The sequence below is a fragment of the Vulpes vulpes genome, unplaced genomic scaffold (assembly GCF_048418805.1).
Source record: "Vulpes vulpes isolate BD-2025 unplaced genomic scaffold, VulVul3 u000000695, whole genome shotgun sequence".
In the NCBI taxonomy this organism is placed as follows: Eukaryota; Metazoa; Chordata; class Mammalia; order Carnivora; family Canidae; genus Vulpes; species Vulpes vulpes.
In genome coordinates, this window is record NW_027325815.1 from 213,008 (window position 1) to 237,024 (window position 24,017).

At 60.4% G+C, this 24,017-nt stretch overlaps 1 protein-coding gene across 1 annotated transcript in view; it reads left to right on the forward strand.

Moving 5' to 3' along the window:
- Nucleotides 1–21,099, forward strand: part of ELFN2 (extracellular leucine rich repeat and fibronectin type III domain containing 2) — a 56,553-nt gene extending 35,454 nt beyond the window's left edge. The window contains 3 exon segments of the mRNA XM_072746308.1: nt 219–5,122; nt 12,942–15,134; nt 15,136–21,099. Of these exon segments, the coding sequence (XP_072602409.1) occupies nt 13,446–15,134; nt 15,136–15,909 (2,463 nt within the window). The 5' untranslated portion in view covers nt 219–5,122; nt 12,942–13,445 and the 3' untranslated portion in view covers nt 15,910–21,099.
- The last annotated feature ends 2,918 nt before the right edge of the window (nt 21,100–24,017 follow it).

Genomic DNA, 24,017 nt, shown 5'->3' on the forward strand with positions numbered 1-24,017 from the left:
CATCGAGGACCTGGGGTGGCCTGACGTTGTCAGGGCCAGGCTGCCTGTTGGGGCACAATTCGGACTCCTGGAAGTCCGAATGTCCTAGCTTCCCAGACCCTGTCTCCTTCTCAGGGCCCATGGGGTCCTTGGGGCAGGCCGGACTCCTCACCCCACCAACTTGGCTCCACCCCCGTTGCCACGGGGACAGCTCCACTAACTCTATGCTTCTCTTACAGAGCAGAGACGACTGGCCGCCCTGAGCGCAATTCAATTCAACAGACATTTACTGAGTGCCTACTATGCGCCAGGCCTTAGGCTAGGCACGGGGGTGGGGGAGCAGAGAGGAAGATGGGGTCCCATCCTCAGGTAGCTCTGGGCTGGGGGCGCTTGGAGAAGCTGAACGGCTCAGCACCAGGAGAGAAGCTGCATGCGGGGCTGGAAGCAGCAGAAGTACCTGGGTTCGAGTGCCTCCCTGGAGAGCTGCTGTCTCTCGTCTGTGCCTCAGTTTACCCACCTGTAAAATGAGGGTGGGTGAGGTGAGGTGGGGTGAGGCGATCTCTAGGATCCTTCCAGGATTCCATGGGGATAGAATCAAGGGATGGGGGTAGAGCAGTGAGACCACTACTCTCCCTGCACAGAGGAAATCTGAAGGCTTCTTGGAGGAAGAGGCATGAGGTCCGGGCTACAGGGGGTGGAGAAAAGTGGAATGGCACCCAGGCTTAGGAACAGCATGCGCAGAGGCCCAGAGGACATGTAGATGGGCATCCCCACAGATTCCCAGGTTCTAAAGGGATGCCATGGGGTAGGAGCTGGGTGGGGGAGGGGCCCAAGGGTGACATGTTGGGGTGTGAGCTCTGCTCTGTGAGCTGTTCTGGGTGGAGAGTCAGGAACAATGGTCCTGCTTTGTCTTGCCCCTTCTCTTCTCCTTTCCCCTGGGGTACACGTCACAGTCATGTTTTCATAGGACCTTGTGGCCAAGGTGGTGTCCGCACCGTGCTGGGCACTTTGCAACCCTATAAAGTGGGCGTTGATGGGCCCAGTTCACAGATGAGGACATGGAGGATGAGAGAGGGAAACTTCTCGCCCAGATCATGATCTGATCCCCAAACCCCCTGGGCTTCTCTCACTGGCTCTCCCTGAGGAATTTTTCTGTCCTGTGTGACGTCTCCCATCCTGGGAACCCCCACCCCCCCAAGCTCTGAGGAGTGCCTGCCACGGGCAACACAGCCGTCTTTGGAGGTGAGAGTGGGAAGACCCCCAGATGTTGTTAGCAGGTGGGCTCTCTCCAAGACCTGACTTTCTGCCCCCGCAGCCACCCTTGGAGATGGTGAGGCGGGGTTCCTTCCCACTTTACAGATGAGCAGGCTGAGGCCTGGGGGTGGGGAGTCATGTGGCCTAGTGGAAAGTCAAACTCAGGGAAGTGACAGCCTGAGCAGGGAGCCCTGTCTCCTCTCGCCCAGCTGAGTGCAGCTGGAAGGAGATCCAGTTTCCCTGAGATCCGTGCAGAAGGAGACCCCTACAAGCCCTCTCCAGGAAGTGGAAAAGACTGGCATTGGAGCCCAGACCTGGGTTCAAATGCTGGTTTTGTCTTGCACAAATGGTGGGATCTTGAGCAAGTCGTTAATTACTCTGAGCCTTGGTTTCCTTATCTGTGGAGGGAGACAGCAGGCCTCTTTCGTTCAGTGGTTAGTAGATATTTATTGAACACCTACTGGGTGCCTGGTTGGTGCTGGGCTTTAATGGAAAATCTGGCCCTCCCTAGGAGAACTCAGTCCAAGAGTAAAAGCAGCAGTTCCGATTCTGGTGGTGATGGGGAAAACCCTGGGGGCTGTGGGAACCCACAGGAGGGACCCTAACCAGACAGGTTTACTTGGCAGAGGAGGCAGGAGGGGAGAGCAGGAACCCGCTCTGCAGGACCCCAGGGGATGGCCTCAGATGTCTGCTGTTGGAACCTTACCAGATCAGTAGGGAGCCAGTGAAGACTTTTGAAAAAGGGAGTGTCACACTCAGAGATTTATCCTTTAGGAGGCTCATGGTCTGCCGGATGGAGGATGAGTTGAAGGAGGCCAGAAGAGGGGAGACAGACCAGAGAGGATGCTGATAGAGAAGTTCATTTTGGGCAAGGAAAGAGGCTGAAGCATCACAGAGGGGGTGCACAGAGGCTTCCAGGTGTGGAGGGGCTGGGCAGCTGTGGGCTTCTGGCTGGCTCAGGGCAGAGGCAGGAGTGGGGAGAGGAGTGGAGTGGAGGGGCAGGAGGCAGCTGGTATGAGGGGGTGGGCCTGGTCAGAAGCCTCGGGAGGGGCGAGATGCTGGATGGGGCAGGGAGCAGGCTTGGGAGTTGCAGAGGGCCAGGACAGGACCTCAGGGGAGGCCAGTGTAGGGGAGCCCGAGGGGGAGCGCATGGGAGGTAGGAGGAGAAGCCAGGTGTAGGGACTTCGGGAGGGGGATGGCACAAATCACATGTGTCGGGCACTTTGCCCAGTGCCAGGTCCACGAGAGGGCCCCGGGGCGGGGGGTGGGGGGGCAGCGTTGCCACAAGTCTTTGACTGGCAAGCAGACCCTACGTAGTCTGTCCCCTCGCCATCCCATCCCAGCCATCCCAAGGAGGAAGGTGTTAGGGAAGGATGAAGAGGGGAGAGCATTTGCATGCGTAACAAGGCCGAAGTGAGGGAGAGAGAAAGAGGGAACAGGAGATGAAAAGAAATTACCATACGCCAGGATCTTGTTATTCAACCCAATTTTCAAAGGACCACAGCTGTCGCACTGAGATAATCCGTTAATTATAACAGCCATTGTGCTTTGGCAATGGGAGAGAAACCAGGCTGGGGAGCAAGCAGACGGCGGGGTGGGGGTGGGTGCAGGCCTTTGGGGGGCCGGACCTGTGAGAGAGGCCAGGGGCAGGCAAAGAGGGGTGTGTTGCCCTTGAGATTGAAAGGAAGACACTGTTGAGGGGGGCCGGGCCTCATCCCCTCCTGGCCACCATCGGTAGGGCAGTGGGTGGCGAGGACCCACTGTGGGTGGGGCGCTGTGCCTCGCCCGCCAGCCTGGCCACTGTAACCGTACTAGCACTAGCGGTGGCTGACTTTATTGAGCACTTACTATGTGCCGGACTCTGCTCTGTGGCTGTTCACTCCGCCCTCTGAGGTAGGGCCCTTCTGGTCTCATTTCACAGAAGAGGATACTGAGACTCAGAGGGCACGTTCCGTGGCAGAGTGGGGATCTGACCTGAATGTGGCCCGCCCTTCTAGAACATTCGGGGGTGGCTGTCTCTGTGGATCACCCATGAGTTTTAGGACCAAGGAATTGGTAGCTAGGGATAGGACTCTTGAGCCCCAGCCTTTTAATCAGAGACCCGCAAGATGACAGACCCATGCTGTTGGAGGATGGCTTGGTGGCCACGCGCCCTGGACCACGATTTCTGTGCAGCCGGCAGTCATGGGGTGCCCCCCCTGCATTTCCGGGGCTTTTCCAGCGTGGACAGAGCTTCCTTGTTCTCCAATGCCACAGCTGCAGGCCCCTGGGGGCTCCCCCACCTGCTCCAGAGAAGCTAGTCTCAGGGCCAGGAGAGGGACCCCTTGCCACTGCCTGCTTCAGGGTTGGAATGGGCTGAGCCCCTGGGCTGGCTGCAGACCCTGGGTGCTGGGGCCTGCAACAGACAGTGGTGGGCGGGGGGGCAGGAGTCCCAGGTGAGCAGAGCGAGGGGGTCTTGAGGTCTATGGGGAGAGGGGTGGGAGCAAAGGGCCATTCCAGACACTCCAGAGCCCTTTGCTGCAGGCGCTACTCTGGGGTGATCTCAAAACTGTCCCTGGGATGTGGCTTCAGCAGCCGAGGCCTCGGGCCTCCCAGTGTCCACAGCAGCCTTGGCTGGCAGTGTTTTTGGGGGTAGGAATTGTCTTTGGAGCCAGTAAACCTCAAACCTCAGCAGGAACCCTGAACCTGATCCGAGAACCCAGGCAACATCATTGGAGAGCCAGGGGTCCCCTGGGGGTGACAGGCAGAGCCAGGAGATTGTATGGGTGCTCCCCCGGTTAGAGGTCCCCACCCCAGTGGGCCTGCTTGGAGCCAAGGTGGGGTCTGCTTTTGGGTCAGAGCAGCTTAAAAGTAGAATTGATGACCCACAGAGACCAAGACTGAGTAGGCTTTTAGGACCAAGGAATGATTGATGGATAGGTAGAGAACTCTTGAGCCCAGACTCATTATAGAGGCACCCCAAGATGGGAGAGCCTGCTGTTAGAGTGTCCCAAGGCCACAGAACAGGGAGGACAGGGAGGACAGGGAGGCAGGGACTTCGGCACTCTCGGGTCCTAGACCAAGAGGCTTGTGGGATTCCCCCCACCCAACCCCAGGCCTGGGATTCTAATCATTCCCACGCTGAGGTTCCCTCCGTGGCTGGGCTCACAACCTCCAAGGGGCAGCAGGCAGCCTCAGCCAGAGAGGCAGGGAGGCCGATGGGTATGTGCTTTGTCCCTGCAGGGACGCAGATCCTGGGCAGCCAGGCTTTCCAGGTGTTTCAGTGGATTCCAGAAATGGGGATTTTTGAAATGAAGTCTCCCAAGTTTTCAACATTGGGCAACTAATTGAAAAAATGTTTTGGAAGCACTGTCTGGATGAAACAGGATCCCATGGCATCCCTTGACCGAGAGCCTGGTGCCACGGAGGGTCAAAGCCAACTGTGCAGGAGTCGTTGAGACCTCAGTTTCCTCCTCTGTAAAGTGGGAATGATAACGGTCCTGGCTCCCAAGGTGGTGCTGAGGATAAACGAGCTGACGTGAGAGGTGCTTAGGCCCAGCTTGTGAAGGAGCTGGGTCTGCAGCTTGCCCCAGGCTGCCCGTCCCTCCCCCGCCAGGCTGCCTCCCAGGGGGCCGCACTCTGTGCCACCAGAGCCTCCGCTTCTCCCGGTGGGCTCCTAACGTGCTACCCCGCTTTGGGATAGCCCTGAGGGTGTTGGAAGGCAAGGAAATGTTCACCCCTTGGGGCCCTGGAGGAGGAGCAAGCAGAGCTGGGAGGGCAGGCCTAGCCGGTGCCTGGTACATAGTAGGTGCTCCATAAATGTTTATTGAATGAATGAATGGAGGCCATGCAGGCAGAGGCAGCCGCGCGTGTGCAGGCACTGGTGAAAGAGCGGGTCCAGTGGAGACTGGTGAGTAGCGCCTGGGGTTGCAGCTGAGCGGGGCCTGGGGTTTGCTGGAGCCGAGGCCAAGAGGCCAAGAGGGACCAGTTTGGGGGGTTGGGGGCCAGGTGGGGGGGTCAGAGATTAGGTGGGGGGCGTGGGGACTAGGTATGGGGGGTCAGGGGTCAGGCGGGGGGTCTGGGGCCAGGTGGGGGGTCAGGGGCCAGGTTGGGAGGCAGGGGTCAGGTGGGGGAGGTGGAGACCAAGTGGAGAGGTCAGACAGGGAGGCAGGGCCCCAGTGAGGGGGTCAGGGGTCAGGTTGGGGAATGGGTCAGGTGGGGGCAGGGGGCAGGTGGGTATGTCAGGGGAGGGCAGGGATCAGCTGGAGGAGGCAGGGGTCAGCTGGGAAGGCAGTCCTTTGAATAGCCTGGAGGATTCTGGGACAAAGTCAGAGATAACCGCTGGGATGGAACTAGGAGGCGAACTTTTAAAACAGGCCACCCTCAGCTCCGGGCAGGGGGCTCATAGTCTCCCCCAGGTGCCTGGCGGTGGGTGGGGTGGGTGCTGGGCCTCTCGGGGCTGGAGAGTGGGTACCAGGCAGTGGGCCGTCTGTGAGAGCTCTGAACCAGTGTCAGGCCTCTCTGGTTGGCTGCCGGGTAGTTTTTCAAGACCAAAGCCTTTTGGCAAAAACTCTTCCATCTTCCTGCTCTCCTCCTCCCACTGAGGCCTGGACAGGGTGTGGGTGCTAATGACGGATGCCACAGCCCCGGGAGCAGCTGGGCTCATGGGGGGTGACTCAGTGGGCAGTTTACAGAGGGCTTCGGGGATGGCCCCAGTAAACCAGGGAGACGCCAGTGCCCAGCTGTCCTCCCGCTGCACAGACGAGGAAACTGAGGCCCAGAAGGGTAAAGTGCTGACCCGCCCAAGGTGACACGTTGAGCCAGCCAGCAGTGTGTTGTGACAGCCGAGAGCATCGAGGACGAGCCTGAGCCCTTCCCTGGTCAAAGTTACTGGGCTAGGGGACCAGTGCTTGTATGTTGAGGCCGTGCAAACCCAATTACCACCCCCTACCCCGCCCACCGCCCTTAGCTCTCAGCCCTTGCTGCTGCTGCTGCTGGTGTGGTGTTCTTCTAGGTGAGCTGGAGGATGCATGAAGGCAGGGCCTGTGTCCGCTGCAGTGCCAGGCCCCTCGTAGGTGACTGCAGGCTGATGTGTCAGACGTGGGTGAGTGTGCAGCTGGTTACATGGCGTGCCCCGCCTGCCCCAGGGCTGAGTGGCCAGCCTGCTCCCCGTTTCCCGGTGACACAGATACGGATGCAGCCGCTGTCTGCTCGCCTGGCTCCGGATGGCAGGGAGCCGCGAGCGGGTGCCGAGGTACCGAGGGGCAGGAGCCAGCTCCCCCGAGATGTGGAGCAGCTGCACCATAGACTGAGCCTAACGAGACGTGATTGAATGGGGGTGGATGGAGCCCGGCACCTGGGGGATAGCCCAAACCGACACTGCCCGGGGCTGCCTGAGGATGTTCAGGGTACTGGGGCTCCCCGGTAGTATGTGCGAAAGAAGGGGCCCCTGGGGTCTGGTCGACATCTAGGACGAGGTGAGGGCACAAGGCTGGGATGCGCTCCTGCTACTCGAACAGAGTGTGGTGCCAAAGTGAGGGAGGCAGAGGGCCCTGGTGCCTGTCCCTGCTCAGACCACGTTGGCCTGATGCCGGGCTCCAGGTGACACATTTTAGGAGGGACCTTGACAGCAAGCATGATCTGGGGCAGCAGGATCCAAGAGCTGGGGACTTGAGACCATGGCAGAGGAAGAGTAGTAGAGAACGTGAGGCTGTGCAGCCTGGATAAACTGACAATAGGGCATGAGGTAACTGATGGGCAAATATTGGAAGGGTCTTTAAGGGAGGCCGTTGCCCTTGTTTTCGGTGGCTCCAGATGGCAGTCGGACCAGTGGACAGGGGTACAAGGAGTCGAAGTTGGCATATAAGAAGAATTGATAACAATCAGAGCCGTTCGAGAAGTAGCCTCAGATGGCTGCTGAGATCCCTGTCACTAGGGGTATGCAAGTTGGGGGAAGTTGCCTCTGCAGGAATTCTGGGAAGTCCTGCGGTTCTAAGAGCTCAGGCAGGCCCTGGCTCCCCGCTGTGTGGTCTTGGGCAGATCACTACACCTCTCTGAGCCCACTTCCTCATCTGTAAATGAAAAGCATAGGGGAGTCATGTGGCTAACAGGAAGGCTCAGCGTGTTTCCTGCAGCCCCTGAGCACCCCATCAGCGAGGCCCCTCCCTCTGATATTATCATCCTGACTCAGTGGAGTCTGGGGTTCTAGGGCCTCCCTCTGCCCTCTGTCCCCATCTTTGGCCCTGAGCTCTTGTTCCACACACTGTGTTCTGAGCACCTGCTACATGTCCGACCTTGTTCGAGACATGGAGGTTAATTATAGTTGCGAACAAAATAAAGCCTGCGTTGATTTGGGGATGGGAGGGGGAAGGAGGCTGGTAATAAAGAAACTAAATGGTGTCTGGTATTGATGAGTGCCCTGACGGGACCACAGCCAGCTTTGAGTGACCAGTGAGTTATCTCAGATTTGGTGTCAGGAAAGGTGGGCTTGAGGGGAGCAGTTGAGTAGAGGCCTGAACCAAGTGGGGTCTGGGAGAAGAGCATTCTAGGCAGTGAGAATAGCATGTGCAAAGGCCCTGAGGTAGGAGTGTGCCTGGGGGCTGGGGGTTTGAGGAGCACAGCTGGCCTGGAATAAGTACTTTCTAAAGATGGAGAAATTGAAGTCTCTTGGCCCGTGGAGCCCATCTCCTGAAAGGGAGGAGGGTGCCTCCACAGTGGGTAGGAAAGCCACTTGGCAGCCCCTGCATATCCAGTCCCTGCTGTGGGCCCAGCTCTTTAGAGGAAGCTGGGGAAGGAGTGAGCCTCAGTTTTCTCATCTGTAAAATGAGGCTAATAGCACCAGTCATGCAGGATTGATAGAAGATTTGAGGACTGTACACTGTCAGGCAAAGGGATAGTTATGACTGTCTCCCAGGGGAGGAGACTGAAGCCCCAGAGAGGTCAACAGCTCAGCTTTCAATCCCAGCATCCTTTGCCTTCAACATCCATACTTCTTGCTCTCTGCCCTGCAGTTGGGGCTCATTGTACCTGAAATCTGAATGGTTTACCTGCCACTACCGTTCAGTGGTGAAGGTATAATTATCCCATTTTACAGACGAGGAACTGAGGCCCAGAGTGGCCTGCCCCGGGGAACCCCATGAGGTGGAGGCAGCGACAAGATTCAGGGTCCGGCCCCCAGAGGGCAGCGGGGTAGGAGCCCATCTCTGGGACCCCGGCCTGGTGCTGTCTTGGGGCAGAGTGAGGTGAGGCGGCTGCCTGCCTGGAGAATTCTGGCTGGGTCCCAGGAGTCCTCAGCCCTCCTAATCCTGGGTAATGGTGTTGACACGGACGGTGACAATGGCACCTCGGGGAACCTTGGCCAGCCTGGCCCAGGGCAGAGCCCGTGCCAGGGCTTATCAGCTGCTGCAAATGAGCTTTCCCCAGTTAACCGTTACCTCCCTGCTCCTGGGAGGCTGGAATATGGACTGCACCTGTTCCCCAGATCCCACCAGGGTCCCCTCCTCCAGTGTCCCCTTGGGAGCCTCCTGCCCTGTGTCCACCATGGCTTGGGGTTTCACAGGAGCCCGGGAGGTCTATAGGAGGCACTCACCATGCAGGTGGAGAGGCAGGTTCAGAGCTGGCCAGCCTGCTGACCCCTGCTGACCCCTGTTGACCCTGGCTCCCCCATCCCCCATCCCCCGCCCACCCCACCCCCCAGTGGGGGGACACTCAGGCAGGCTTCCTGTCCCCCCACCCCCACCCCGTTCATCCAGCCCAGGGTGGGGGGAGCCCTGGGGAGCAGTCCTGTGTGCTGGATGATGTGCTGTGCAGCCTGAGCAGTGTCCCCGGGTGGCTGGGCAGGGAGCCCCTGTGGGGCAGGGAGCCCCCAGAAGGGATTTGAAGTTGGCAGATCTGGCCCCCCTGCTCCTGAGCCTGACCTGCCACCAGCAGCGTGTGACCCTTCCCTGGGGTCCTGGTATCCGTTTCCCCTCTGGGCAGGGCCCCTAATCCCTCCTCTGACTTTCTAGGATTCTGAGTCTGTGGTGGCTGCATGGCTCTGAACTCAGACCCCCACCTTACTGGCCCTTCTTCTTCCTCACCATCCAAGGGTGTCCCCGTGACAGGGAACTTTGAAGCCAGCTAGGCTGGGGGCCCACCCCAAGATCCCTCTACAGTATGCTGCACCCCCCAATTTTGCCACATTCCTTTTCTGTGCTGGCAGGAGAGAGGGGTACCCTTACAGTGGTGCCATGGAGGCACTTGGGGCCTGCCCCTCCTCGGGCCAGAGGTCTCTAATTCCTGCTGCACCTCTGTGCCCTGGGGGTAGGCCCAGGGTGTGGGTGGGGGGTGGGGACGCCTGGTCAGCCTGAGCGCTGCTCTTGCCAGATGCTGCACCCCGGAGCCCCTTACCCCCACCCCGGTCCCCAGCCCGCTTCCCTGTGGGCCAGGCCCTCCCAGGTTTAAAGGCCCTGCTTTCAACAGCTACTTTGGGCTGCTTGCTCCCCCCTCAGAGCTGGTCCCTGGCTGCGGTTCGGCCTGGCAGGTGGGCCGCAGGCTCCGTGCCCTCCATCGCCTCCCTGAGCTGCTCTGCTGATTGGTTTCTGTCTCAGACGCTCGCTCTCCATTCATCTCCTTCCTCTGACTCTCCCGCTTGGCTCTCTTTGGTATTTTGTTTTCCTATCCTGCTCAGTCCTGGCCTCCTGTTTGCAGCACCCCCCACCTCCCACCCCGGAGCGGAGCGTGGGGTCAGTCCGCTTCCCCTGCTGGCCTGTGTGCTGGGGGATCGCTATGGCCACCAGGCCCCTGGGCTCCAGGTGCGAGGCAGCAGCCCTCCCCCACACCTTAGTGGGTGTGCAGCCGGGCTGGGGGCCAAGTGCTGCTGTCAGCACCTTCTTCCCCTTGCTGTCCGCCTTCCGTGGCGGTGTCAGGCCTCCAGGGGCGGTGGGCAGGTGGCCCAGGGACTGGGACAGAGTGGCTGACGCACACACACGAGAAAGGGTGATGGGGAGCTTCCTCCCCTTTGGTCTGAGTCATGGGAGGGGTAGGAGGTGAGGGGAGCTGGGCCCTGGCCCAGGCCGTCCTGTAGATCATGAGGAGCAGGAGAGGGTGCCCTGGGCAGGGTCACCTTGAGGGCTTGGCTGCACACAGCTCAGAGTAGCTGGGGGTGGGGGCTTCTCTGGACTGTTTGGGAAGGGAAGAGAAGGGGTGGGAGAGGACCACCCCTGTCCCTAAGCCTGGGTGCCTCCTTCTAGTGCCCTCTCCACCCTCCCCCAGCCTTGTCACACCTCCTCAGCTTGGCTTTGGATTCCCAGAGGCTCCTCTGGCCAGCTCAGCTTTGCCCTGCACCCCCTGCACCTGGCTGCAGGGAGCTGCCTTGAACCCCCCTCAGATCTGAAGATAGAGGGTGGGGAATGGAGGAGGCCTTCGTGTGGCTAAAGTTGCACATGTGCACACATACATATACGTGTGGAACACACACGTGCTTAAATGTGTTGACACGTAAGCAGGTATCTGCCTTTGTTCCCAAGATGCCCTTACATGACCCCCTTCCCATCCCTCCACACACAAGTGAGCTCACCTTGGCCTGAGAATACTCTCTGGCAGGCTACAGGTGCCTGCATCCTGGGCGCTTGGGTGTGTATGTGCACACACGGCCGCCTGCACATCCGTCTGCTTGCACGCGTCTGCTTGCACACCCCTGCGCTGGCGTTCTGAGCTGGTGCACACCTGTACGCGTACCCGCATACAAATTCAGTCCCCAGCCATTCCCAGCCGGATGTGGTGCAGACAGAGGGCTCTCTGGCAGGGTGAGCTTGGCATCTCAGCCTCCTCCTGTACAACCTGGGTGCCTGTGGCAGGGGAGGGAACTGAGGCCCTACGGAGCCAGTCGCCAGGTCAGATGGCAGCTCGGGTCTCCAGACTCCAGCCCTGAGGCTGCACGGCCAAGGACAGGAATGCTTTCTGCTCGTGGGCACCCGTCCCTGCCTGATTGCCTTGTGCCCCCTCACATCCCACCTGCCTGTCCTCCCCAGTCCCCCGCCGATTCCCATCCAGCCCCTCAGCCTGAACCAGCCCTGCGGGGGACCAGGAGGTGTGAGTTCGCCTTACCTAGAGGTCCTGATCATCACAGCTTCTGTCTCTGTGTCTGCCTTTGATCCGAGAGGTCATCAAATGCCCTGTTCACCTGCCACCTCCTCAACAGGAACTGCCTGCCTGGACTTGTTTCTCTCCCTGCTTCCCTTTCCTCTGTTCTAACCCTCTGGGGCTCAGGGGCTGTAAATTGGTTTTGCTTTAACAGCAAAGGTTTAATACTTTTTTTTGCCCCTTTTCAAAGCACTGTCTTCCGGAGTTTCCCAGGAGGAGCATGAGGTAGAGGTGGCTCTTGTGAACAGTCTCTGGCTTGCTTTGTCTGAACATGGATTTCTCTGGCCCAGTCTCATGTCCCTGACCACTGCCCAGGGTGAGGGGTGGGCACACTGTGCTCTTCCCGCAAGTCGAGAGAGCCTGGAGTGGGAGCTGGAGCCACGTGGGGCCGAGCGGCCCCTGTCTGGCTTGCTGGGTGATGGGGGCAGGTCTCCCCTGGTCTGGGGCCCAGTCCCCACCTGTGAAACGAGGGTCTGCTGGCTGCGTGCCCTGTGCCATCAAGCCTGCTCCTCTGCATCTCGGGCATTGGCAGCATGGCTCCCCTTACTTCTTCCCCATCAGATGGCTGGGCAGGCATCTGGTCCCCACTTTACAATGTGGAACACATTCAGAGGTGGTTGGCTCCATCTGGCTAATTGGGCTGGGTGGAGGGGGCTCCAGACCTCCTGACTCCTGGTGCCTTGGGAGCCTTGATCCTGGCCCGGGCTGTGCTGTGGGACTAGGCACAAGTCGCTGCCCCTCTCCGAGCCTCTGGCTCTCCAGCCACGGAGGGGATCCAGGGCTTCGGCCACACTCTTTGGGACGGTGCCTGCCACAGGCCTGTGCTACAGGATCAGGGCCCTCTAATGGAAAGGGAGGTGATGCTGGGGGTGTGTCTAGCCTCCCAGACTCTCACCCTCTCTCCCTTGGCTCTGGTCCTGCTTGTAGAAATGAGTTCTTCCCATGCCCTCCCCCTGTGGGAGACCCCGGCTTGGGGGCTGCCCACAGTAATGCTGCTGTGCTCCCCCTCCCCCGTGGAAGCTGAGACAAGGGAATTATTTTTGGAACAAGAGCGGTTACACAACAAATGAATTATTTATCTTTGGGTATGGAGGGGAGAAGGCATTTTGTTGGGCTTCTTAATTCCTTTCCTGGATTGGAAGGTGCCTGCCTGGGTACGTGGTCGTGTGTGTAAGGGCCCATTTGTCCAACAGAAGACTGTGGGCGTGGGTGGCGTTCTGGCTCACGTGAGGGCATGTGGGTCCTTGTGCAGGCAGGTGGATGAGTGTGGACAGGAGTGCTGAGGTGTGTTGTGTGTGTGTGTGTGTGCACACGCATGCACCTGACCTGTCACTGTCCTGTGTTCCTTCTCTGCCCACCGTCCTCAGATTCTGTCCCCTTGTTCCTATTCCTTGTTTCTTGTCTCCTTCCTTCCAGACCTCTTGACCTGCCTCCCTCTCTCGCTGCCTGCCACCCTCCCTTCTTTGATGCAACAGGGACCCCAGAGTGCTGCTGGCACCAAGGGCCCCCGGGGGATGGGTGGAGAAGGAGCAGGGCCCCGCTGGAGCTTCACTGGGGCTGCTTTGAGCCTTCACTGATCTGTCCCCCCTCTCGGTACTGCCTTTCAGGAGCCAGGAGACAGATGGGTCTCTTCCTTCCTGTCCCATCTCTCGCGCTCCCTCCTCAGAGCTTCATTCTCCAGCCTCCTGTGGGAATCGTGGGAATCGTCTGAAGTTTGAGCCTAGAACCGGAGGAGGAGGAGGAGGAGGAGGAGGAGGAGGAGGAGGAGGAAGACAAGGAAGAGGAGGAGGAGGAGGGAGAGGAAGTCTTGAGAGCCCGTGCACCTTTCCAGAAACAGGTGGTGGGGGTGCGTCCCAGGCCCATCCTTGGTGGCCCACGCCTGCCAGTAGCACCCCTGGGAGGACCCCCCCCCCACTGTTGCTCTCCACCGCGGTTGGCACCGGCCGCGTCTGCTCCCTCGGGGGGACCCCTGTGCCGGGGGTCGCCCCCAAGATGGTGGCGGCCCCAGGGAGGACTGTGCCGCCAGCCCCAGCCTCCCGCTGCTAGGTCCCCCGTGCCCCGGGCCCCCCTCACCCCAAGCCCGGCCTTCCAGGGGGGCCACGGCCGGCGTCATGCTGCGCCTGGGGCTGTGCGCCGCCGCGCTGCTGTGCGTGTGCCGGCCGGGCGCCGTGCGCGCCGACTGCTGGCTTATCGAGGGCGACAAGGGGTACGTGTGGCTGGCCATCTGCAGCCAGAACCAGCCACCCTATGAGACCATCCCGCAGCACATCAACAGCACCGTGCACGACCTGCGGCTCAACGAGAACAAGCTCAAGGCCGTGCTCTACTCCTCGCTCAACCGCTTCGGGAACCTCACCGACCTCAACCTCACCAAGAACGAGATCTCTTACATCGAGGACGGCGCCTTCCTGGGCCAGTCGAGCCTGCAGGTGCTGCAGCTTGGGTACAACAAGCTCAGCAACCTGACGGAGGGCATGCTGCGCGGCATGGGCCGCCTGCAGTTCCTCTTCCTGCAGCACAACCTCATCGAGGTGGTGACGCCCGCCGCCTTCTCCGAGTGCCCGAGCCTCATCAGCATCGACCTGTCCTCCAACCGCCTCAGCCGCCTGGACGGCGCCACCTTCGCCAGCCTGGCCAGCCTCATGGTGTGTGAGCTGGCCGGCAACCCCTTCAACTGTGAGTGCGACCTCTTCGGCTTCCTCGCCTGGCTGGTGGTCTTCAACAATGTCACCAAGAACTACGACCGGCTACAGTGCGAGTCCCCACGCGAGTTCGCCGGCTACCCGCTGCTGGTGCCCCGGCCCTACCACAGCCTCAACGCCATCACCGTGCTCCAGGCCAAGTGCCGCAACGGCTCGTTGCCCGCCCGGCCTGCGAGCCACCCCACGCCCTACTCCACCGACGCCCAGAGGGAGCCCGATGAGAACTCGGGCTTCAACCCCGACGAGATCCTTTCGGTGGAGCCCCCGGCCTCGTCCACCACAGACGCATCAGCTGGGCCCGCCATCAAGCTGCACCATGTCACCTTCACTTCGGCCACCCTGGTGGTCATCATCCCGCACCCCTACAGCAAGATGTACGTCCTGGTCCAGTACAACAACAGCTACTTCTCCGACGTCATGACACTCAAGAACAAGAAGGAGATCGTCACGCTCGACAAGCTGCGGGCACACACCGAGTACACCTTCTGCGTGACCTCGCTGCGCAACAGCCGCCGCTTCAACCACACCTGCTTGACCTTCACCACGCGGGACCCCGTCCCAGGCGACCTGGCGCCCAGCACCTCCACCACCACCCACTACATCATGACCATCCTGGGCTGCCTCTTCGGCATGGTCATCGTGCTGGGCGCCGTCTACTACTGCCTGCGCAAGCGGCGCATGCAGGAGGAGAAGCAGAAGTCGGTCAAGGTCAAGAAGACCATACTGGAGATGCGCTACGGGGCGGATGTGGATGCCGGCTCTGTGGTCCACGCCGCCCAGAAGCTGGGCGAACCTCCCGTGCTGCCCGTGTCCTGCATGTCCTCCATCCCCTCCATGATTGGGGAGAAGCTGCCCACCTCCAAGGGGCTGGAGGCTGGGCTGGACACCCCCAAGGTGGCCACCAAGGGCAACTACATTGAGGTGCGCACAGGCGCGGGTGGGGATGGCCTGGCCCGGCCTGAGGATGACCTCCCGGACCTGGAGAACGGCCAGGGCTCGGCCGCCGAGATCTCCACCATCGCCAAGGAGGTGGACAAGGTCAACCAGATCATTAACAACTGCATCGATGCCCTGAAGCTGGACTCGGCCTCGTTTCTGGGGGGGTGGCGGCGGCAGCGGGGACCCCGAGCTGGCCTTCGAGTGCCAGTCCCTCCCCGCGGCCGCCGCCGCTGCCGCCGCCGCCGCCTCGGCCGCCCCCCCTGGGGCGCTGGAGCGGCCCAGCTTCCTCTCGCCCCCGTACAAGGAGAGCTCCCACCACCCGCTCCAGCGCCAGCTGAGCGCCGACGCCGCCGTGGCCCGTAAGACCTGCAGCGTGTCGTCCAGCGGCTCCATCAAGAGCGCCAAGGTCTTCAGCCTGGACGTGCCCGACCACCCGGCCGCCGCGGGGCTGGCCAAGGGCGACTCCAAGTACATCGAGAAGGGCAGCCCCCTCAACAGCCCGCTGGACCGGCTCCCGCTGGTGCCGGCGGGCAGTGGCGGCGGCGGCGGCATCCACCACCTGGAGGTGAAGCCCGCCTACCACTGCAGCGAGCACCGGCACAGCTTCCCGGCGCTGTACTACGAGGAGGGCGCCGACAGCCTGAGCCAGCGCGTGTCCTTCCTCAAGCCGCTGACCCGCTCCAAGCGGGACTCCACCTACTCGCAGCTCTCCCCCAGACACTACTACTCAGGTTACTCGTCCAGCCCTGAGTACTCATCCGAGAGCACGCACAAGATCTGGGAGCGCTTCCGGCCCTACAAGAAGCACCACCGGGAGGAGGTGTACATGGCCGCAGGCCACGCCCTGCGCAAGAAGGTCCAGTTCGCCAAGGACGAGGACCTGCACGACATCCTCGATTACTGGAAGGGGGTCTCGGCCCAGCAGAAGCTGTGACCCTCTCCTTCCCGGTGAGGCCGGAGGGGGAGGGCTGGGGGCTCGTGGGGAAGGGCCCGGCGGCCCGGCCGGGGCGGGGAGGGCGGGTGACGGGGGGCGCTGGGGGCCGAGGCCGAGGAGTGGACGCACACGCACACCCGCACGCACGCACCCATGCACACACCTGACCACCACCTGACTGTGAACAACCACCACCCGACAATAACGGACAGGAAAACAAAGACACGTTCTCCTTAAAGTTTACACACTGATACCGAAACCAGTCGTCTTTACTGTGCTGCCCAGGGACTCTGCTGGGGTGTGCGGGGCTGGGGGGGCGGGGCGCAGGCCAGGAAAGAAGCTGAAAGGGGGTGTGGGGTCTGGGGCTCTGGGACTTAGGGATGGGTTTGGGGGCAGAGGAGTCCGGGGCGGGGAGAGGATTCCCCTCTCCCACCCCCGGCTCTGGGGACAGGTCACTCACTTGGAGATTTAGCACCAGGCAGACACTGGGCATCATTTCCTTTCTTTATGGCTGGGGAAACTGAGGCTCAGAGAAAGGAGGTGATAACCCCAGGGCAACACGTGGCAGGTTAGACCCTTGCCCAACTTCTCAGCCCCATGCTGTGTCCCCCGCCCTTTGTCCGCCCGCCACCCCCTTCCGGAGCTGTGGTCTCCTGGGGCTGAGGAACTTGAGAATCAGGCAGGTGCTCTTCCTTTCTAGAAAGCCCCACAGCCATGCCCCCCGCCCCAAGCGTGGAGCTGTGATTCATCAGGACTGGGGGTCCTTCGCCCCCTTGCCAGCACCCAGGAGAGATGGGAGGTCTTGCTTGCGAGAAAGGAGCAGAGGCATGGGGCCATTCCACCAGCCCCCTTCAAGTGTCTTCCAAGTAGCCTGGGAGCTGCTTCCGGGGTCTGAGGAGAGAGCAGCGGGCCAGCTCCCACCGCCTCTCAGGTGCAGGCCCCCTTGCCCCAGCCCCCCAGCCTCTCTGGGCCTCTAGGACCCCTACTCATCCCAGAGGGCAGCAGTGAACTGTGATGCCTGGGAGCAGTGGGGAGGCAGGGTGTCACGGGGGTCTCTCTGCCTGTGCCCACATGTCCTGGCCTCTCACCTGCCTGACCCCCATGTGGGACTTGGGGGGCAGCATCTCTCGGCCTGCGCAGGGGAAGGAGGGCTTTCCCAGGCTTACTCACCCACCACTTCTTGGCTGCCCTTCCCTCCCCACCCCCTGGCCAGAGGGGCTCCCATGTTTCCATGGAAATGGCCGCTCCTCCCCTTGCAGACCCCCACCCAACATCGAACAAAGCACAAACAGTGAGCACCACCCCTCCCTGCTGGGGGGGGAGCACAGGCAGGTTCTTGGGGCCCCTCCCTCTCCCTGGCCAGCTTCTGTCTCCATGGCAACCCAGGGCCTGGCAGTTGGGACTGTTGGGCTCCTGGGGGTTCTCTCTCAGTGTGGGCGGTGGAGGGTGGTAAGGGAGGGCAGGGCCAGGTGGCTGTGGCCTCTCTCACAGCTAGGGGCTTTCAGGGATGAGTCTGAGGGCGGTGGGGAGGCTGACCTGGGGTCTTGAGGCTGTGGGGGCTTGAGCACACTGTCAGGGTGCTGAGGTTAGGACGTGGGCCAGTGGGCGGTGGCGACAACTATAGCTTTGCCCACCTGCCAATGTGCTGCTTGGCTCCCCACCCACCTCAGGATGGGGAGGAGCCCACTCAGCTCCCCCCACAGCCCTGTTGGAGACCCCCTAGCCTCTGGCCTGTCACCCGTTGGGTTTCTTGAGATTTGGGGAGTGTGGCTGTGGGGTGAGGGTGGGCACTGGGGTGGGATCAAGACCTGTACTGTGTGTAGGGGGCGGTCCTGACCAGGAAAGCTAGTGCCATCTCCTGGGCTGGGGTGGGGGAGTCTAATGACCTTTCTGCCAGGGGTAGGGTCTGGGGGAGGTCTTTTGGGGGGTTGCCAGGGCTCAACGGAGTGCCTCTCTTACACCCACTTGGGGGACAGACCAAGCCCAGGGCTCACTTTGGGAGTGACATTTGCAAAGAAAGGACTGTTTTTCTGGGGAATAGAGAGGAGGGGGCCAGCAGGATAACGCAGAGCAGACCTCCCTCAGCCCCTGAAACCTGGCCCCCCCCAACCCCTCCTCACACCAGATTGGCAAAACTGAGAACAGCAAGCAGGCAAAGCCAGTGGTGTGAGAAAGCAGATTCCTGTTATATTTGCATGACGATTTTACTGTATTTTTCTGAGCAAACATCTGTCGTGTATGTGCCAGTTTGTCCAGACTCCCAGGCCCCCCTCCCGCCACCCCCTCTTGCCCACATTCCCTCTGTTGTGATCTGACAAGCAGCTCTTGAAACCTGGGGAGGGACCAGCTCTGCAAAAGACCCAAAACAGGTGCCACCGAAACGCAGCCCCCACCCCGTACCCGTCTCCTGTCTTTCTGAATGGTGGATCCTGCAAGCGTTGCCTCACCCCGTGGGTCCCAGTTTGTGCCCTCCTCCTTCCCCCTCCTCCCTGCCAGAGAAGGGTAGCCCCAGGGAAGGGAGCATGGGAGGACCTCTTTGTCCCACTTGCTGCCCTTCTCAGATGAAGATGGGGGGGGCTGAAGAGGGAAGGGCTGGGTGGTTTGGCCATCAGGTTGGTGGGAGGACAGTCACACTGCTGAATACTGGGGGCTGAGAGCTCAGGGCTTCATGGGTGGTTTTATGGGGAGGCTTGGGGCCCTGAGTGGGGGGAGCCCGTGGAAGGAGCTGGGGCCCAGGGTGGCCTGGCCTCAGTGGAGATGGAGCTTCCCCCGGGGAGGGCCCCTGGCAGCAGGTGCAGGAGCCCCACCCTTGCCATTCCCCCATCATTCCTGGTTGAAGATGACCTCTAAAAACCGCAGGCCATCTTACTTTGGGGGCTTTAAGGCTAGGTCTCCGTCTTAATGGCGAGGGTCTTGCCACCTTCACCTTGTGAATCAGCCTTCACAACCTAGATCACGCCAACCTTTGAGACAGAACAGGATCTAACTTGGGCGTCTTAATGGCGAGGGTCTTGCCACCTTCACCTTGTGAATCAGCCTTCACAACCTAGATCACGCCAACCTTTGAGACAGAACAGGATCTAACTTGGGCCTCTGGCCTCCCAGCCAGGCTGGATCTTCAGCTGCCCAGCCAGTGCCCTCCACCTGGGAAAGGTGCCAGCGCACCGTAGCCCACCTTGGAGGCTTTCTTGCATCTGTGTCCTATATCTTCCTGTTCAGGATACTTCTTCTCCCAGCCGTGAGCAAAATACGAGACACAAATGAACATTCCCGTTGAGGCGTCAGGCTGGCCGAGGCCCTGTGTTTGTAACGGCGATGAGCACGGTGGGCCTGGGCCGGAGCCTGGGCAGGTGGGGAGGGTGGGCAGGCAGGAGGGAAGGGAAGGGGAAGCTACTGGGCAAGGCGGAGGGCGAGGAAGAGGAGGAGATGTGGGTGCTGTACCCTGGACCTCCTGAGGAGGCCTCCTTACCTTGGGTTGTGCCTGGGCTTTGTTGTCACTGTTAGAGCATCTCCAGAGGAAATTCCTGGGTGCCTATCGCTGGAGGGTGGCACCAGGAGGGCTACTGTCACCGGGAGGGCTGGCGCTGCTAATCCTCTATTGGAGCTAATGGTTTTCCAGAAGGGAAAAGCAGAGGTTGGGGCGAGAGGGTACAAACAAAAAAACACCTTAGTGTAGTGTAGACACCTCCACAGGGGTCCCAGGGCCTGCCCCTACCTGCGGGAGGCCCCTCCCCTCTGCACGGCTCCCAGGGGGCCAGGGGACAGTGCCAGAGGACTGTGGAGGCTGCCCCCCAGTCCAGGCTGGGGGTGGGGTGGGGTAGGGCTGTCTGTGGGGTGGTGGGAGTGGAAAGACCCACGGGACAGCAAGAGTAGGCCTGCAGGGCCCCAAGGGCTGGAGGGGCAGGGGAGAGGCTGGCCCTGGCCCTGGGGCTCTTTCAAGTTGCGGACTGGAAGCCGCTCAGCATCCCCACTCCTGGAAATTTGACAGAGAGGGAACAGAAGCTCAGGAAAGGAAGGAAATCTTCTAGGGTCTCGAAACCAGATAGGGCTGGACCGAGTCCAGGAAGGGGAACCAGGCATGGGGACCAGGAGTAACAGGCCCCAGCTTGTAAAGGCCTCCCGTGCAGACAAGGGACAGCTACAAAATGTTCCCCAGTGGGGGACACTGTGTGGAGAATTAAAAAATAAAAACGGAGGGGATGGTGCTCAGGGCACGGGGGAGGGGCTCAGGGCACCCCTCTGACAGGGGCCCGGCTGGGAGGACTAACCCACCAGCTGCAAGGACCAGACCAGAGGGAAGGGGGTGAGGCGTGGCTGGGTGTCCCCAAGAAGCTCCTCAGGTGCCCCCACCCCCTCTGAGGGAGCCTACCCCACCCCACTGGTGGCTGAGCAGCGGGGGGGATGGGGCTCTTTCTGGGTGGCGGCACTGGGGGTGTCTGACCCTGAGGGGCCTAAGGGGGCAGGGCTGACCCGTGCCCAGGGGGGCTGGCGGGAAGGCTGGGGTTTGCTCGATCCATCCCTCCCCACTGAGGCTTCTGCTCCGCAGAGCGCCCTCCGTCCCAGGAGCTGCAGGGCTCCTTGTCCTCCATCCTGACCCACGTCCTCCCACCTCTAAGACAGAACCAGTATTTACACTTTTTGCCTCTCCTGTCTGCCTCAGAAGCCTCATTAAAGGTCCCTCACTGCTGCTGAGCTGAGGGAGAGGAAGGGGGTGTCAAACGGGGTGCGCGGGAGGCTGTGGGCTTTCTCTTGCTTCTTGCCCCTCGCCCAACAAGCACAGGGCTGGACAGGGGCAGGGGTCCCTCCTGGCTCCCCCCTCCCCGCCTCTCTCCCTTGCTCTCTCCCTCCCCCCACAAGGAGCCACCAGCCCCGTGGGCACCTGCGGCTGGCTTGGCACCTGGTTTGGGTACTGCAGAGCTGGACTCCCGGCCCTGGGCTATGAACCTGTGACCCCTAGCTGTGTGTGGACCTTTCCTTCCTCGGGGTGGGGGGGGTGGCCCAAAACCTCTCCTTTTCTTCTTTTGGGGGGGGTAATAACTTCATTTATTTTCTCTTCCCTCTATCTGCCTCCCCCTCCTCCCGATTTCCTGTTTTAAACTGAATGGCACGAAATTGTTTTCCTCAACTCGGAGATTCCTGTATGGAGAGAATCAATTTCTATATTTGCAATAAATTTCTTATTTAAAACAATGGGGCCGAGGTCTGTGTTGAATGTCGACCCCCTCCCTCCCCCTGCCCCCTGGCCCCCTCCCCTCACTGGCCCCTGCCAAGAGGGTGTCCCAGCACTTCCACTTTCCCTTTCTCAATGGAGCCCCGCACGCAGGGTTGAGGTGTGCGGCCCACCGGATGGGCAGCTGCCACCCTGGTCAAGGGAGAAAGCAGTGTGTGTGCCAGAGAGCAGGGGCCAGCAGGAGATGACAGGGTCAGGGTTCCCCTGCACCCCACAAGCCTGGCTGGCTAGGGGGCCTGGTGGCATCTCTTCCTGAGGACCTGGGCAGCCCTCTGCCAGCTGCCCTCCTTCGCCTTGTGGGGCCCCTGGCCTCCATCGTCCCTGCATTCAGCCAGATCCGAGAGACGGACAGGGTGTGGGCCTTACAAGTCTCAGCTGATGTGCGGGGATGATGTCCCCTGGCCGGTGGCCTGCTTGCAACTGTTCTCTGCCCTTGGAGAGGGTGGGGGGTATGGGGCCCAGCGGGTCACCTGCCAGTGGTCAGGCCAACTTCCGGGCAGCCTGCCCAGTCCCACCGGGTCTCCGAACGGGTCTGCTGCCCTTTCCTGCACAGCTAGGAGCCGCCCCTGCTCCTTCAGGGATCAAGAGATATAACTTGTCTCTGGCTGGGCAGGGAGTTCAGGTCTTCATCCAGGGAAACCCTCGCTCAGGTGGGGCCTGGGCAAGCCCCACCTCCTCATCTCCCCAGGCCACCCTGTGCTGCACGGACCCCTGCTCTCCAACTGTTGCCAACCACCACCACCCCTCCCCCACCCGCCCCGGGAAGCCCTTGGATTCAGCCTGGATCGCTATGGGGGTCCTCTGAGTGGACTCGCTGGCGCCCAGCTATTCTTCTGTGAGTGATGTCACACGGTGGCACGAGGCAGCTCTGACCCCGGGTCAGGTGTCCCCATGGCCCTGGTGGCCCTTGGCCCATGGGTCTGCGCTGATCGCTTTCACCTCCCTGAGAACTGGTGGGCACTGGGGAATCCCTCTGGAAAAGCCCCTGTGTGAGCCCGTGCTGGTGTCCCGTCTCCTCTCAGCTACCCTGGGGCACCCCGCCCTGCTGTCTCAAGGTGGCAGCTGCCTGGCCCACAGTCTCCTGAGACTGCTGCTTCTTGGCTCTTACCAAGCAGCCCATAGCTCATGTCCTGTTTCCTGGGGGAAGGTTCGGGATGAACTTGCGTCATTGGATGGGAGAAGAGAGGGGCATGTCTGCTGGAGGGGTCAGGGTAGGGGGCAGAGTCTGGGGTCTCACAAGCTCTAGCATCTCAGGCCTGCAGCTGGGGCTGTCCCGGGGTCCCCCAGCCTGGCCGAGGCTCGGTACCACCCTGCCCAGACACTTTCCTGTGACACTTTGCTCCAGCGTCTCCATCAGCATGGGCCTTTCCTTTTGGAGGGGGTCTCATTATTCCCAAGGATACAAAGCCATGACCCAAGGTGGGCCTGAGCCGGGGTGGGGGTGGGGGGTCCAGGCCAGTCTAGGTCATTCCATTCCTGCGACCCTAAGCAACTCGGACTCCCACGTTCCTTTCCACAGGGGTTCTAGGGTCATCTGCAGTTACTGGGAATTTGGAAGTGTCTTCAAGGACAACTTTGCTTTTGTGAACAGAAAGACTCATTCTGTTATTACTCAGGTACAAATGCAAAGACCTTTTAGCTCTTTCATTTCGGTACAGGACTCATTCTATTTATAAGTCTAGTAAATTTTCGTATTCACATAAGGGGATTTGGGTTAATTTAGGTCCTGTTTACAAAATGCAATTAATCAAATGTCCTTAACTGCCCCAAACTTTATCCAGAAATGCAGTCTATCTGATTTCCTTTTTAAATACTTCATTTATTTGAAGAACAAACAAAGCCTTACATCCTGACAGATTTCTACTTGCTCCTAGGGTGACTTTGGTCTCTTGTCATGTACCAATCTTCTTATCACATGAGTGGTATTTTCAAGGAAAATCACAATCCCGAATTAATTCCCGATATACAAACAATCCATTTGAATTTCAAGGACTCTGGTGCGTTCAAGAGCAAACAGCACAAATAACCCAAAACACTAAATATGCCCAGGTATCTTAATGCCGATGTGAATCCTACAAACGTGACACGTGGGTTTTGTACCTACTTATTCTTCCTGGGGTGAGGAGGTGTTCTTCCAGTGACGAGACACATGTCACCCAACGAGTCTGCCTTGTGGGCACTTGGGGGTAAAACCTTCTTGCTGACTGGGGCTCCCACGTACCGGAGATTTTAGCTGGGGTCTGGGATCTGGGCGCTAGGGGCAGAGGAGACCCCTCTTTTTACACTTTCCGGGTTGTGCCACGGAAGCCAGTGTCCGCAGGTGATCTGGTTCTTCTGTCTTCTCCAGGAAGTTTACTGCCCCATCCTGTCTTTCTGGCCTTGAGTTGCCCCCTCAGGACCGCCGTCTCCTCAAGATTCGCCAACAGTCCTCCCGCAGACACAGGCTCCCACTTGGCAGCATGCTCCCGGGATGGCTCTCTGGGCTCGGCCCGGGCTTGGTTTGAAGGAGTTCACAGTTCTAGGGTTATTTTGTGACCTTCTCATAGCTGCGGGCCAACAAATTTGCTCTTCTATTCAGTCCCTTAGCTCAGGTCCCCTCCCCTGGGCTCCCACCTCCCCTTACTCCACAGCAGCAAAATTTCTTCCTCTGGAGATGTCTGCAAGCTCAGCCCTGTGCCTGCAGGGCACTGGGGACGTCACTGGGTCTTGGCTGGTTCTCAGAGGCAAGTCTCTGCAGGCACGGTCCTGCACACCCCAGCCACTGGCCCGTGACCCCCGGGACCTGGCTTCTCCCAGGCCTGCCTGCCTCTTGGTTCTGCCTTGGGTGGTCAAGGTGTCTGTGGGACCCCAAGGTAGCCTCTTGCAGGCCACAGCCAGG